Raw genomic sequence first — 15,418 nt, forward strand, 5'->3', positions numbered from 1 at the left:
CTCCAGTACCCACCATGGACAGACATGGGCCAGGTCAAATACAAAAGCCAGAAATTTGATTCAGATCTCCCACGTGGAAAGCAGGAACCCAGCCTCCAGAGCCATCACCTACTATCTCCCATGGTGCTCGTTAGCGGGAAATTTTAATAGGGAGCAAGCAGGAGTAGAACCTAGGCAACACAATATAAGAGGCAGGCAGACCAACAAGTGGCTTAAGCACTAAGTCAAACACTCATTCACAGAACTGCTGTGTTGATCTATAGAACAAGAAGTTAACAGTAGATTACATCTCTAACCACTATTTGTTACACTCATTGGTGTTATTCAGTTACTCTCTGTAGCCACTTTTCTCCTCCAGAGTTTCTTTATTGCATTTTTTACCTCAGCATTTCTGAGAGTGTAGATTAAAGGATTTAACATAGGGGCCACCATAGTATAAAATACAGCAACAGCTTTATCAGTAGAGAGAGTGGTCACTGGGCGCAGATACACAAATATGCAGGGTATGAAAAATAAGACAACCACGGTGATGTGAGATACACAGGTGGAGAGGGCTTTGCGCCTCCCCTCCAGGCTATAGTTCTTTAGAGCACGCAAGATGATCACATAGGAAGCCACCAAGAGGAGAAAATTCAACAGGCAGATGAGGCCACTGTTGGCAGCAACAAAGAGACCAAGGATGTGTGTGTCCGTGCAGACAAGTTTCAACAAAGGGTACAGGTCGCACATGAAGTGGTCTATGACGTTGGGGCCACAGAAGGGCAGCCAGACTGTGAAGAGGATCTGGATGGTTGCATGCAGAAATCCTCCAGCCCAGGCCACTCCCACCAGCAGGATGCACAGCCTGTGGCTCATGATGCTGGCGTAGTGCAGAGGTTTGCAGATGGCCACGTAGCGGTCGTAGGCCATGGCTGTCAGGAGAATGATCTCCGTAGCACCAAAAATGTGTTCTGCATAGACTTGAGCCATACACCCAGTGAAGGAGATGGTTTTCCGCTCCTGCAAGGAGTCTGCAATCAGCCTGGGAGCTGAAGAAGAGGAGTAAATCGTGTCTATGAAGGAAAGGTGGGTCAGGAAGAAGTACATGGGAGAGCTCAGAGCCTGGCTGGTGATGATGGTGGCCACAATGAGGAGGTTTCCTGAGAGCGTTGTCAAATACAGCAACAAAAACACCACAAACACGACTTTCTGCACTTTGGGGTTCTGTGAAAGACCAACTAAGATGAATTCAGTCACATTCCTTTTGTTCTCCATCTATGAGAGGTCAGTGGTAAAATCTCCAGGAAGAAATACTTCACCTTTAGAGAGAAGATGAGAAAAAGACAACATAAAATAATCAGCTAGTACAAAACTGCACCTTTTCTCTACATTTCCATCTCACAGATTAATAATTCTCTTCCCTAATGTCTCTAGGAACAGATGCCTCCTCATTTTCTTAGTTGCCTCTTTCAGTTTTTTATTGTCTTGATCACAATACTTTAATAAGTTATAGGATTTTACAAAAAAAGAAATTCCATTTTCTAGAATCTGGGTAATTTTAAAACCACTTGAACACCAATATGATATAAAAATGTAGTCATTAGAAATAATAGTTTTGAGCCGGCGCCGCGGCTCACTAGGCTAATCCTCCACCTTGCAGTGCCAGCACACCAGGTTCTAGTCCCGGTCTGGGCGCCGGATTCTGTCCCGGTTGCCACTCTTCCAGGCCAGCTCTCTGCTGTGGCCAGGGAGTGCAGCGGGGGATGGCCCAAGTGCTTGGGCCCTGCACCCCATGGGAGACCAGGAGAAGCACCTGGCTCCTGCCATCAGATCAGCGCATTGCGCCGGCCGCAGCACGCTGGCCGTGGGGGCCATTGGAGGGTGGACCAACGGCAAAGAAAGACCTTTCTCTCTGTCTCTCTCTCTCTCACTGTCCACTCTGTCAAAAAAAAAAAAAAAAGAAAGAATAGTTTTGGAGACTAACAAGACTTAACAATACATATATGAAATTAACAAAAATCACAAAATCATATAAATTCACTAATGTTATGTAATGTATTCTATACAAAAATACATGAATGATATTTATAGGATTAATTAGTATTTGAATATTAATTTTATGTATTTTAAGAATTAAATTCAAAATTTTCCTTATAAAATTTTATATACATTTGATTAAAATATACATATGTTAAAATATTGATAAGGAAATAAGCATGTAATCAATTTTCAGGAGATTCATGAAAATGAAAATTATAAGAAAACTACGAATGAGCTTTAAAATTTTTGCACCAATATAAATTCATGTACCTTTAAAACATGTCTTATCAGGATCTACTTTGAGGAACTACAGGTAAAATAACAGTTTAAAGTAACATCCAGCAGGGCAACATGAGTTCTGCTGAAATTTAAACAGGAATAAACATCAAATTTATGGTGAAGCTTGGGTGGAACAATGGTGACATTATTGAAGCTTTTGGGATAATGTCCCCAAAATTAAACTACTTGCAAATTAACAATTCATTTTAGGAAGAAACAAGATGATCTTGAAAAAGAAATCCACAGCACTAGACAACTCATACCTATTTACAAAGAGGCTATTAATATTTGCACCCCCTAACTCTATTAATTAATAGCAGGAACAATGACCAACACTATAGACAGCTCAGGTTTTTAATTTTATGTAATCTGTCCAAAAATTTAAAACAGAATACTTTCCACTCAATGGATCCCAAAACTGTTGTACCCAGATCAGCTGCAGACAAGAGCAGAGCTTTTAATGGAAAGTTTAGCAGGTGTTATCAAGATCCTGGAGTATTTCTACAAGAACAGTAACAGATGGCAAAGCATGGTCTTACCATTATAATCCTGAATTAAAACACAATCAAAGCAATGGCTACCAAGGGGCAAAAGATACTGAGTAAAACACAAGTGGCGCAGTCAAGAGCAAATTCATGGTGTCATTTTGTTGGAATGCTCAAGGAATTGTTTCTTGACATTCTGTTGAGCCAAAGAAAGATACATCTGCTTATTAGGAGAGGGGAGAACATTAGTCAAAGCTTTAGCAGAAAAATGCCTGGAAAAGCTTCCTCAGAAAGTTCTTGATCAGCATGACAAACATGCCTGCTGTTTTCTCTCATCAGGGCAATTCTGTAACAATTTGATGGTAAATAATTATGCAGGCAACTAATGTCCTGATTGGTTCCTCCTGAATTGTTTTATTTCCTAATGTTAAAAATGATATTTAAGAGCATCCATTTCTCTTCAGTTAGTAAATTAAAAAATACTGCATTGACATGGTTAAATGTACAGGAACTTCATTCTTTAGGGGGAGACTAAATGGCTGGTATCATCACTTACAAAATTGTCTTGAACTTGAGAAAGCTTAGTTTGAGAAATAAAGGTTTTTTTTTTGTTTCTATCTTTTAATGGCATTTTTCATCACCTTTTTGAAGTCCCTTCATACTTAAGACATTTAATTCTGGAAGTGAAATTATGAGTAGTCTTTATTTCTTTATTTTTTTTAGTATTTTCCAGATTTGTACAGTTTCTATGGATGTCATAATCAAAAAGGGAATATACACACTTTTATTTTTTCCTTTGAGGAATGAAATTAAAACTAAGAACTTTTTAGCTAAATGGAATACATAGGAAAACATACATAGAAAATTGTACTTTGGCACATCATGGGAACCTTGGAAATATTATCTAATAAAATTGAAGTAATTGCTGTAGTTTGCCCATCAAATTGGTGTTATCAATTCACCAGTAAAGATAGAATGAGAGCTTTATTGGGCACTAACTACTTTAAGAAGATAAAGACAAAAGATCATCACTTGTGGCATAGTAGGTAAAGCCACGGTCTTTAGCACCAGCATCCCATATGGGTATCGGTTTGTGTCCCGGATGCTCCACTTCCAATCCAGCTCTCTGCTATGGCCTGGTAAAGCAGTAGAAGATGGCCCAAGTCCTTGGGCCCCTGCACCCATGTGGGAGACCCGGAAGAAGTTCCTGGATCCTGGCTTTGGATCAGCACAACTCCAGCCATTGTGGCCAATTGGGGTGTGACCCAGCAGATAAAAGACCTCTCTCTCTCTCTCTCTCTCTCTCTCTCTCTTTGCCTCTGCCTCTCTGTAACTCTCCTTTCAAATAAATAAATAAATCTTTAAAAAGAGAGGTAGATATATATATATATATATTTGGTTATATATCAAGTATATTTAGCCCTCAGTTAAAGTTCAAGATGATCTTTAAAACTAAGTTTTGCCATTATCCACCCTCATTCATTCCTGGTTCTCTGGGCTCCTTTATTTCTTCATGTGTTCCAAAATTTCCAAGGCAGTGCAGAGCAGGATGAATGGTCCCTTTTAGGGGTGGACATGATACATAGTGTTGCACACAGAATGGAAACCTCTTCCAGATGACCCCAAAAATGCCTTCTGAAGAAGCTGGCCTTCAGGCTCCAAGCCTGGGGCATCCTGTTGTTCTTCTGGATAGCCCAAGGCATGAGAAAAGCCCTCCACAGGCAAGGACCCTTGAGAGTGAAACTGAGTGCATTTGTAATTGCCAGCTCTACTTAGCTCTTGGGAGAACCAACAACTAATGCATTTTTATAGCTTTCGTCAAAGGTTGCATTTCCTTTTTTTTAAAGATTTATTTATTTATTTGAAAGGCAGAGTTACACAGAGAGAGAAGGAGAGACAGAGAAAGAGAGAGAGAGAGAGAGAGAGAGGTCTTCCATCTGCTGGATCACTCCCCAATTGGCTGCAACAGCTGAAGCTGCTCGAATCCGAAGCCAGGAGCCAGGAGCTTCTGGGTCTCCTACACGGGTGCAGGGGCACAAGGAGCTGAGCCATTCTCCACCGTACTCCCGGACCACAGCAGAGAGCTGGATTGGAAGAGGAGCAGCCGGGACCCGAACCAGCACCCACATGAGATGCAGGCACTGCAGGCTGTGATCCAACCCACTGAGCCACAGTGCCAGCAGTAAAGGTTGGATTTCATGATCAAAATCAGACAGTAAATCTTCAATATTTTACTAATTATTTCAGTTTCCTGCAAATCTTGAAGTACTGGAATTTACTTTAAATGTAGTTCTATTTTATATATTTCATCAGTCTCATTCTTCCTCACAAAACAGAGACAAATATTGAAACAAAATAATTTCATCTTGTGTCCAAATTTATGCCTTTGATGTCAACTTTTCATTGGCAAACTCAAGCACTAGACTATATTTTTTTCTGTCCTAAAAACCAACAGCATGCAGCTGGTGCTGTGGCATAGCAGGTATAGCTGCTGCCTGCAGAGCCAGCATCCCATATAGGTGCTGGTTTCAGTCCCAGCTACTCTACTTCCGATCCAGCTCTCTGCTATGGCCAGGGAAAGCAATGGAAGAATGGCCCAAGTCCAGGGTCTTCTGCACCCGTGTGGGAGACCTGGAAGAAGCTCCTGGCTCCTGGCTTCAGATCGGCATGGTTCCAGCCATTGTGGCCCTCTGGGGAGTAAACCAGCAGATGGAAAACCTCTCTCTCTCCCTCTCTCCCTCTCTCTCTTCCTCTACCTCTCTGTATCTCTGCCTTTCAAATAAATAAATAAATCTAAAAAAACAAAAACAGTGTGCCTCACACCACTCAAATCCTCAAATATCCATTCACATTTACAGAAGTGGAGAAAAGGGTCAAGGTCACACCTTTATCTCCCACAAAAGGGCCCTCAGACTCCAACTGAGAGGCACGGACTTTAACAGACAAACTTATTTTCCTAGAAAGCATTACTACTTGCTTAAATTCCATATACTCCAACATTTCAAAAAGGCAAACTTTTACTCTGAGTACATTTCCCCATTTGTAATAGCAGACAGATATAAATTTTACACCACATGCCTCTTATAATAACTTTTACTGTGATGAGTTGTATAAAAGTGTTTTACATGAGTTGTTTCACTTAATCCTTTCAGCAGCATGAGGTAAGCACACTATTATTTTTATTTTAAAGGAAGGGAAATTGTTGTTAGAAAAAATAAGCAACTTACCCTAAGTCCTAAGGCTAAAAACTCTAGAAGAGTCTGTATTCAAACCCAGGATTTCTCTCTTACTCTCCAGCAAAGTTAACCAGCGCCTCCAAAACAGATCCAGTTTACTTCTGAGAAGCAGCAATCTTAGATTTTTGACAAGTGGGATAGCATCTAAAGCCACCACTTGTGGCAAGAGGAAATCCAGGACAGTTCAGGGGCAACGCTCTAGAAGTGCTGTGCGTTAGAAATCCTCAGTACCTTCCATTTTGCAAGCATATGCATGTGGTATGCACACAATGGAATACTACTCAGACATAGAAAAAAAAATGAAATCCTATCTTTTGCAACAAAATGGATACAGTTGGAAACCATTATGCTCAGTGAAATAAGCCAATCCCAAAAAGACCAATATGTTTTCCCTGATTTGTGGTAATAAATATCAGAGTATAAAAATATACTGTATATGAGCAAATTTTGAAATCTGACTATTGTTTATAGCATTTGTCTATACTCCTTCTCCTACTTCTTTTCTATACTCCTGAGAAATGGTGGTTTTTTTCCTTGCTACTTACTGAATTCTTTCTATAATGGAGGGCTAAGCTTGTGATTACAAAGTAAATTGAAAGTATGTCATTATAAAAATTAAAAGAAAAATAAGAAAGGAAAAAGGAGGGATGGTAGGAGTGAGGGAAGAAAGAAAGGGAGGGTGGAAAGCACAATTATATTCTTAAAACTGTGTCTATGAGGGGCTGGCACTGTAGCGCAGAAGGTTAATCCTCTGCCTGCTGCGCTGGCATTCCATATGGGTGCCGGTTCTAGTCCCAGCTGCTCCTCTTCCCATCCAGTTTTCTGTTATGGTCTGAGAAAGCAGTAGAAGATGGCTCAAGCGCTTGGGCCCCTGCACCCTTGTGGGAGACCCAAAAGAAGCTCCTGGCTCCTGGCTTCAGATAGGCCCAGCTCCAGCCATTACAGCCATTTGGGGAGTAAACCAGCGGATGGAAGACCTTTCTCTCTGTCTCTTCCTCTCACTGTCTGTAACTCTCAAATAAACAAATAAAATCTTTTTTAAAAAACTGTATCGATGAATACATGTTCCCTTTAAACAAATTATAAAAATTTCTTAGAAAGATGAGTAACCAAGCAACAGACAGGAAAAGTCCAAGGAAACACAACTAATTGATTAATATCATAAGAAAACAGGAATCCAAGTCTACTATTATCTAAAACTGGACTGGAACCACATACTGCCTTCCTTAAAATGCCTTCAGCATGTACTCTATAGAATACTATACAGCAGTCAAAAACAACGAAACCTGGTCATTTGCAACAAGATGGAGGAATTTGGAAAACATCATGCTGAGTGAATTAAGCCAGTCCCAAAAGGACAGATATCGTATGTTCTCCCTGATCGGCGACAACTAACTGAGCACCAAAGGGGAAACTTGTTGAGCTGAAATGGACAATGTGAGAAACAGTGACTTGATCATGGTCTTGAGAATTTTTTGTACAAGAATAAACTTAAATTTTAATTCTGTTTTTCTATGAACTTTTTGAAGTACCTCATATTTTATATATATATATATATATACATACACACACATACTGGAAACTACAGACATTCCCACATTCTAGATGTGCAGTATTCTTCTTCAACTCTGGAAAAATATATAATATATAGATAAAAATAAATATGTTAGTCAATTATTTAACACATCAACATCAGAGAAGCCCCCTAATTAAAAAAATTTAAAAAGTCATGATCTTGACAACATTTCAAGTAATATTGCTAACTGAAAACCAAGACATAATGGAAAATATGTTGAATATATTCCTATGTAGTTTTAGTAAAAAAGCAAATATGTAGGTAAAACTGACATAAACAAGCCAGAAAATAAAATAAATTTAAATTAACCCCTACAAAGATAATCCTAGTGTGTTACATTTGCATGAATTTTAATGCCATTTTCATTCATACAAAGTATATTTTACTATTAGTATACAATGTTATATGGAAAAACAATTAATTTCAACAAATATTATTTTTTTAAAAAAGAAAGTTTGAGCAGAATCAAATGAAAAGTTCCAGCAGAGGGTGTCCTATTCCTTTGCAGAGTTTGGAATACACTGCATATGCCTTTTGGACCGCTGTTTCAGGGAAGGTTTCCTTTGATAAACAGAATCCACGCGCTACCCTCCTCCCTTATGTTGACCTGTCCTGTCTGTAAGAGGCTCACGTGTCTTGTCCCACACGATCTTGAGTTTGTCCTTTTTACTCTCAATTGTCTCTTCTATCTCCTTCTATCATTTTAACCTGACAGGTTCCCCTTCTTGATTCCTGTGAATTATGCAAGCCAGGGCATTGTTTCAAGTAAATTACAGACAGTACACAAGCCAGTTTAACTCCCCAAACCCACTATAGCATATGCCCTATTCATGGAGGGAACCCTCACTGACACACCCAGCCACTACACTCACTCCACACTCAAAAACCTAGAAATTGTCTCAGGAATTCATAAAATGTAAACCTTTTCTTAATAAATTATATATACCGAAGTCTACAATATAGTATAATACGTATATCTGCAAAATATCCTGAAACATCTAAAGCGATCACTTATCAGATATCTGAAAGTAATTCTTCAACTATTTTAACTGTAAACCCCTTAGCAAGAAATGAAAATATAAAATTGGATTAAAAATCAGCAATTCCAGGTAACTTACTGTGATGATTGCCTCTGTAGTCGAGGTGAGTAACCAATGTGTTCAGAAATAAGAAGTAACTATTCTATGAAGTTGTTCGAATGTATGTTAGGTAATGTATATTTCCCCAGTCCCCAGTGATGGTATAATATTATAGAAAGCAAAGGATGGCATAAATTTCCTCAAATGAGTGAAGCAAACATTTTCAAAGCTCCAATGCCCTTTGAAATTCATGTCAAAGGAAAATAAAAATTCTATGTTGAATTTGAAGATCAAAGTCTTTGCTAAAAAGAATCTTCTGATCTTTCCTAGCATGTAGATCTATGGGTACTGACCAAAATACAGAAATACACTCAGCATTTTAAACCCTGGCTAACTATTCCCCTAAACTAAGAAGACAAGTTCTCTTTTAATCATCATGTTTAGAAAGGATACAGAAATTTTCATTAAAGGGCCTCTTCGATTCAAGGCTTTGCCCTCTCAGGAATTAATTATCTCTGGGTGTTTTTCTTTTAATTTCCTTAGAAGATATGCAGAAGCATTCATCTATAAATAATACATCTTCACCTGATTAGGTGTTGTCCCTGAGTTTTGAATATTCTACTAAAAGCTTACATTTGTGGTCTGTGTATTTGTGATAAAGTACTCCTCTTGAAGCCCTTTAGGTATCCTTAATTGGGATAAGAAGGACTCGAATGCTGTGGGAATAACAACACAGGGTTCCCTGAGGAGATGTCCTAGCCGACTGTGGCCATGGAGGAGGTTGAGACATCGAATCAATCTCTCAACTGGAAACATTGTCAGGCAGGGGGATACCTAGAGTTGGATGCTAAAGGGAAGCTAATATCCCACTGATAACTTTTCCGGTGTTCAAAGTTAATTCTGTCTTGATTTTGATGCCTTTCCATTCATGCTTTCTGAGCGTTTAGAAATTCTATGATCATTCAATAGAATAAAGTTAACCTAGACAAAGAAATTTCAAATTTTCTTCACATATAATATCCCCAGGATTGTGGAATGGAATCAATATCTTCTAACATCCTTCAAACACTTATTATAACAATGACTACAGGCTGGAGGATGGGGTGTTGTCTAAATCCTAAGTCATAAAAGTTGAAACCATGGCTGTATTTAAATGGGTGGCTAGGCAGTGATTGGAGAACCAAGAAAAATAATAATAATTGCTGCTGTCGTTACTAAGCACTGTATCCTTTGCTCTATCAGTATGATGCATTACATTGATTGGTTTTCACATGTTGAAAGAACCTTGTATTCCTGAGATAAATACCACATGGTCATGATGCATAATATTCTTTATAGGCTAGTAATCATAGCTTTTGAGAATTTGTGTATCTGCCAGTCATAAAAATTGATTTTAGTTTTCTTTTCTTGTATTATCTTTGCTTTTGGTATCCAGCTGATACTGGTATGATAGAATACATTTGGAAGTGTTCCCTCCTCTTCTATTTTCTGAATTTGTGAAGAGTTGGTGTTAATTACTTGGTAAATGTGAGATAAGATTCACCAACAAAACTGAAGCTATCTTGGTCCGAGTTTTCTTTGGGGGAAGGTTTTTTTGTTTTGTTTTGTTTTTTATTACTAAGTTGATTCCTTTACTTATAGATATATTACTATTACCTCCTTCACATGAGTCCATTCAGTGTTTTGTAGTTTTTAAAGAATTTCTTGTTTTGGGGGGCCGGTGCTGTGGCACAGTGGGTTAACGCCCTGGCCTGAAGAGCCAGCATCCCATATGGCCACCGGTTCTAGTCCTGGCTGCTCTTCTTCTGATCCGGCTCTCTGCTATGCCTGGGAAAGCAGAAGAAAATGGCACGAGTCCTTGGGCCCCTACACCCACATGGGAGACCCGGAAGAGGCTTCTGGCTCTTGGCTCCTGGCTTCGGATCGATGGAGCTCTGGGCATTGCGGCCAATTGGGGAATGAACCATCTCAAAGAGAGAGAGAGAGAGAGAGAGAGATCAGTCTTCCATCCACTGGTTCAGTCTCCAAATGCCAGCAATAGTCAGGGCTGGGCTAGGAACAAGTTAGGACCCAGGAACTATGTCTGGGTCTCCCCCATGGATGTCAAGAACCCAAGTAATGAAAGGTGCATCTCTTCATGATTTAAATAAGTCCCTGTCTCCATCTTGCTCCGACTATAAATTCCAACGGTGTGCATACGCTCGCACATGTGTTTCATGGGGATGTATCCAGGGATGCCGACCTCCATGAAGTTTGACTGACACCCTCATGGTCAGTTTCCCATTCAGTTTCAGTGGCAGCTACGCAAAACATCCTAGAGAATCTCGGGCACCTCACTGAGCAGTTTCCCAACTCTGACTGGCAGCTCTGTGATGGGGGCATTTCTGCCAGACTTGGTCCAACTGTACCCCAGGATGGCTGTCAATCCAAGCCACAGTTCCTTGCTCACCAGCCTTTCCCCACAATTATCCCAGTGGAGTGTTTCAGATAAGTGTTATGTGAGTCAACTTCTGTATAGATAATGTGAACCAGTTCTGGCCTCCAAAAACAGAATGAACCTTTCCATCATCACATAGGAAGAACCCATATCTTTCCAAATTACTGCTACATGGGCAGGAAGCACCCCTTCTAAATGAATTCCTTTCTTGCATACTCATCTTCTAGTCCCAGGGCATCCTTTAATACTTTCTCATTAAACTCTTGATATAATTAATGATTATATCTAAACTTTCCTTGTTCAAACTTTCCCAAGGAAACTATGTTGTCTGATTGGATCTAACAAATGCAATATGGAAAATGTTTCATAAAATGCCAGTCTTACAGGCATTACATATACATTATCTCCTTTTATTATACAACAATGTTTAAAGAACAATAAAATTCACAAAATTAAAAAATTTTATAGTAGGACCAGAAACCAAAATAAAAGACTGCAATTAAACATTATTTTCAATCATCAGTAGTAACCAATATCTCAAAGTTACATAGCAAGATTATTTTTTAAAAGATTTATTTATTTATTTGAAAGAGTTACCCAGAAAGAGGAGAGACAGAGAGAGAAAGAGGTCCTCCATCCGCTGGTTCACTCCCTACTTGGCCACAATGGCGGGAGCTGCACCCATAAGAAGCCAGGAGCCAGGAGTTTCTTCCCCAGGTCTCTCACGTGGGTGCAGGGCCCCAAGGACTTGGGCCATCTTCTACTGCTTTCCCAGGCCATAGCAGAGACCTGGATCAGAAGTGGAGCAGCCAGAACTTGAACCAGCGCCCATATAGGTTACCAGCACTGTAGGCAGCAGCTTTACCCACTACGCCACAGCACCGGAGCCAGCAAGATTATTTGAATGTCAACCAAATATCCTATATTCAAAATTTTAGATACTAGATATGTTTGGGACTTCCAGGTAATGGAAAAATATTTACCAGTTTAGAAACAATAAGTTGTGATAACAAGTGTGGAATGGGAGAGAGTAAATCTGGATGACGGTTCAAGCTTTTAGACTTAAGTGGATATCTGTAAGTATTACCCAACCCCTTTTTAGAGCCAATGCCCCCCCCCCTTTTTTTTTGACAGGCAGAGTGGACAGTGAGAGAGAGAGACAGAGAGAAAGGTCTTCCTTTCTTGCCGTTGGTTCACCCTCCAATGGCCGCTGCGGCCAGCGCACCGCGCTGATCCAATGGCAGGAGCCAGGTGCTTATCCTGGTCTCCCATGGGGTGCAGGGCCCAAGCACTTGGGCCATCCTCCACTTCACTCCCTGGCCACAGCAGAGAGCTGGCCTGGAAGAGGGGCAACCAGGACAGAATCCGGCGCCCCGACCAGGACTAGAACCCGGTATGCTGGTGCCGCAAGGCGGAGGATTAGCCTATTGAGCCACGGCGCCGGCCAGAGCCAATGTCCTTTTTAATCTCTCTTTAACCAAGAGGCAGAGAAGGAGAGAGAGAGAGTGCTCCCATCTGCTGGTTCACCCCCCTGATGCCCACCATGGACAAGGCTAGGCAAGGATAAATCCAGAAGCTAGAAACTTGATCTAAGTCTCCCACATGGGCAACAGAGATCCAACCAACTGAACCATCACCTGCTACCTCCTATAGTGCTCATTAGCATAACTTCAAATCAGGAGTGGATCCAGAAATCAAACATAGACATTCAGAATGGAATATAGGTTTCAGAACCAGCAGCTTAACCCCTGGACCAAACACACACACCTAGAGTTAACGTCTTGATCTACAGATCGAGAAAATTGTATTACTTCTACATGCTACACTCAATGGTCCTACTTAGTTCCTATCTGAATTCATTCTGTTCCTCAAGAGTTTCTTTATTGCATTTTTTACCTCAGCATTTCTGAGAGTGTAGATTAAAGGATTTAACATAGGGGCCATCACTGTATAAAATACAGCAACAGCTTTATCAATAGAGAGAGTGGTCACTGGGCGCAGATACACAAATATGCAGGGCAAAAAACATAAGACAACCACGGTGATGTGAGATACACAGGTGGAGAGGGCTTTGCGCCTCCCCTCCAGGCTATAGTTCTTTAGAGCACGCAAGATGATCACATAGGAAGCCACCAAGAGGAGAAAATTCAACAGGCAGATGAGGCCACTGTTGGCAGCAACAAAGAGACCAAGGATGTGTGTGTCCGTGCAGACAAGTTTCAACAAAGGGTACAGGTCGCACATGAAGTGGTCTATGACATTGGGGCCACAGAAGGGCAGCCAGACTGTGAAGAGGATCTGGATGGTTGCGTGCAGAAATCCTCCAGCCCAGGCCACTCCCACCAGCAGGATGCACAGCCTGTGGCTCATGATGCTGGCGTAGTGCAGAGGTTTGCAGATGGCCACGTAGCGGTCGTAGGCCATGGCTGTCAGGAGAATGATCTCCGTAGCACCAAAAATGTGTTCTGCATAGACTTGAGCCATACACCCAGTGAAGGAGATGGTTTTCCGCTCCTGCAGGGAGTCTGCAATCAGCCTGGGAGCTGAAGAAGAGGAATAAACCGTGTCTATGAAGGAAAGGTGGGTCAGGAAGAAGTACATGGGAGAGCTCAGAGCCTGGCTGGTGATGATGGTGGCCACAATGAGGAGGTTTCCCGAGAGCGTTGTCAAATACAGCAACAAAAACACCACAAACACGACTTTCTGCACTTTGGGGTTCTGTGAAAGACCAGCTAAGATGAATTCAGTCACATTCCTTTTGTTCTCCATCTATGAGAGGTCAGTGGTAAAATCTCCGGGAAGAAATACTTCACCTTTAGAGAAAAGGAGAGAAGGAAAAGACAACATAAAAAGATCAAGTTGTCCAAACTCCAATTTTTCCTGTGCCACAAATTATTATTTATCTTCCTAAGTCTCTATAGTAAGTGTGCTCCCTCATTTTCTGAGTTGACCTTTTTAATCTTTTATTATCTTGAGCACAACAATGTTTTTATCAGATATAGGTCTTCCAGAAGAAACAGATTCCATTTTCTAGAATCAGGGTAAAGATGAATATGAAGGAAGTTTAATCATTAGAATGAATACTACTGGGGACTAAAAAGACTTAGCAATGTAGTAAAAACTTGGTGGAAAATGTTCATATTTTATCATGAATTTTAACATTATTTTAGGATTATGAGAATTTTTCTTTTTCTTTTTCTTAGGATTCATTTATTTATTTCAAAGACAAAATTACAGTGATGTTCCATTTGCTGGTTCACTCCCCAAATGGCCAAAGTGACCACGGCTGGGCCATGTCAGAGTCAGGAGCCAGGAGCTTCATCCAGGTCTTCCACGTGGGTGCAGGGGCCCAAGCCCTTGGGCCATCCTCTGCTGCTTTCCCACATGCCTTTAGCAGGGAACTGGAGCAGAAGTGGAGCAGCCAGGAGTTGATCGGTGCCCATATGAAATGTCACCTCCCAGGCAGTAGCTTTCCCACCTATGCCACAGTGCTGGCACTCGGGTGTGGATTTTTCTTATTCTTTCATATGGATGAGGATACTTCAAGGGGTACATAGAAAACAGAAGTTAAAGGCTGGCGCCGCAGCTCACTAGGCTAATCCTCCGCCTTGCGGCACCAGCACACCAGGTTCTAGTCCCGGTCGGGGTGCCGGATTCTGTCCCAGTTGCCCCTCTTCCAGGCCAGCTCTCTGCTGTGGCCAGGGAGTGAAGTGGAGGATGGCCCAAGTGCTTGGGCCCTGCACCCCATGGGAGACCAGGAGAAGCACCTGGCTCCTGCCATCAATCAGTGCGGTGCGCCGGCAACAGCGCGCCGGCCGCAGCAGCCATTGAAGGGTGAACCAACGGCAAGAAAGGAAGACCTTTCTCTCTGTCTCTCTCTCTCACTGTCCACTCTGCCTGTCAAAAAGAGAAAGAAAGAAAGAAAGAAAGAGAGAGAGAGAGAGAGAGAGAGAGAGAGAGAAAGAAAGAAAGAAAGAAAGAAAGAAAGAAAGAAAGAAAGAAAGAAAGAAAGAAAGAAAGAAAGAAAGAAAGAAAGAAAAGAAAAGAAAATAGAAGTTAAAGATAAGTTTCTTTTGGTGCAAAAAAAAAAAATTTTTTTTTGACAGGCAGAGTGGACAGTGAGAGAGAGAGACAGAGAGAAAGGTGTTCCTTTGCCGTTGGTTCACCCTCCAATGGCTGCTGCGGCCGGCGCGCTGTTGCCGGCGCACCGCACTGATTGATGGCAGGAGCCAGGTGCTTCTCCTGGTCTCCCATGGGGTGCAGGGCCCAAGCACTTGGGCCATCCTCCACTTCACTCCCTGGCCACA

The 15,418-nt window shown here is 41.3% G+C and overlaps 2 protein-coding genes across 2 annotated transcripts; both read right to left on the reverse strand.

The window, feature by feature from the left end:
- Positions 1-324: 324 nt before the first annotated feature.
- On the reverse strand, positions 325-1,254 carry LOC100357889 (olfactory receptor 4C12-like). Its single transcript, XM_002709109.1, has one exon. It carries the CDS (start codon positions 1,252-1,254, stop codon positions 325-327), a length of 930 nt encoding a protein of 309 aa, XP_002709155.1.
- An 11,696-nt stretch (positions 1,255-12,950) lies between these two features.
- LOC100350547 (olfactory receptor 4C12-like) lies at positions 12,951-13,880 on the reverse strand. The gene has a single exon (XM_002708877.3). The coding sequence runs from the start codon at positions 13,878-13,880 to the stop codon at positions 12,951-12,953; it is 930 nt and encodes a 309-aa protein (XP_002708923.3).
- Between the last annotated feature and the right edge of the window lie 1,538 nt (positions 13,881-15,418).

Source organism: Oryctolagus cuniculus, chromosome 1, assembly GCF_964237555.1.
Source record: "Oryctolagus cuniculus chromosome 1, mOryCun1.1, whole genome shotgun sequence".
Classification (NCBI taxonomy): Eukaryota; Metazoa; Chordata; class Mammalia; order Lagomorpha; family Leporidae; genus Oryctolagus; species Oryctolagus cuniculus.

Coding starts and splice junctions, on each gene's coding strand:
- LOC100357889 (XM_002709109.1), bottom strand. CDS start 1,254: ATGGAGAACAAAAGGAATGTGACTGAATTCATCTTAGTTGGTCTTTCA.
- LOC100350547 (XM_002708877.3), bottom strand. CDS start 13,880: ATGGAGAACAAAAGGAATGTGACTGAATTCATCTTAGCTGGTCTTTCA.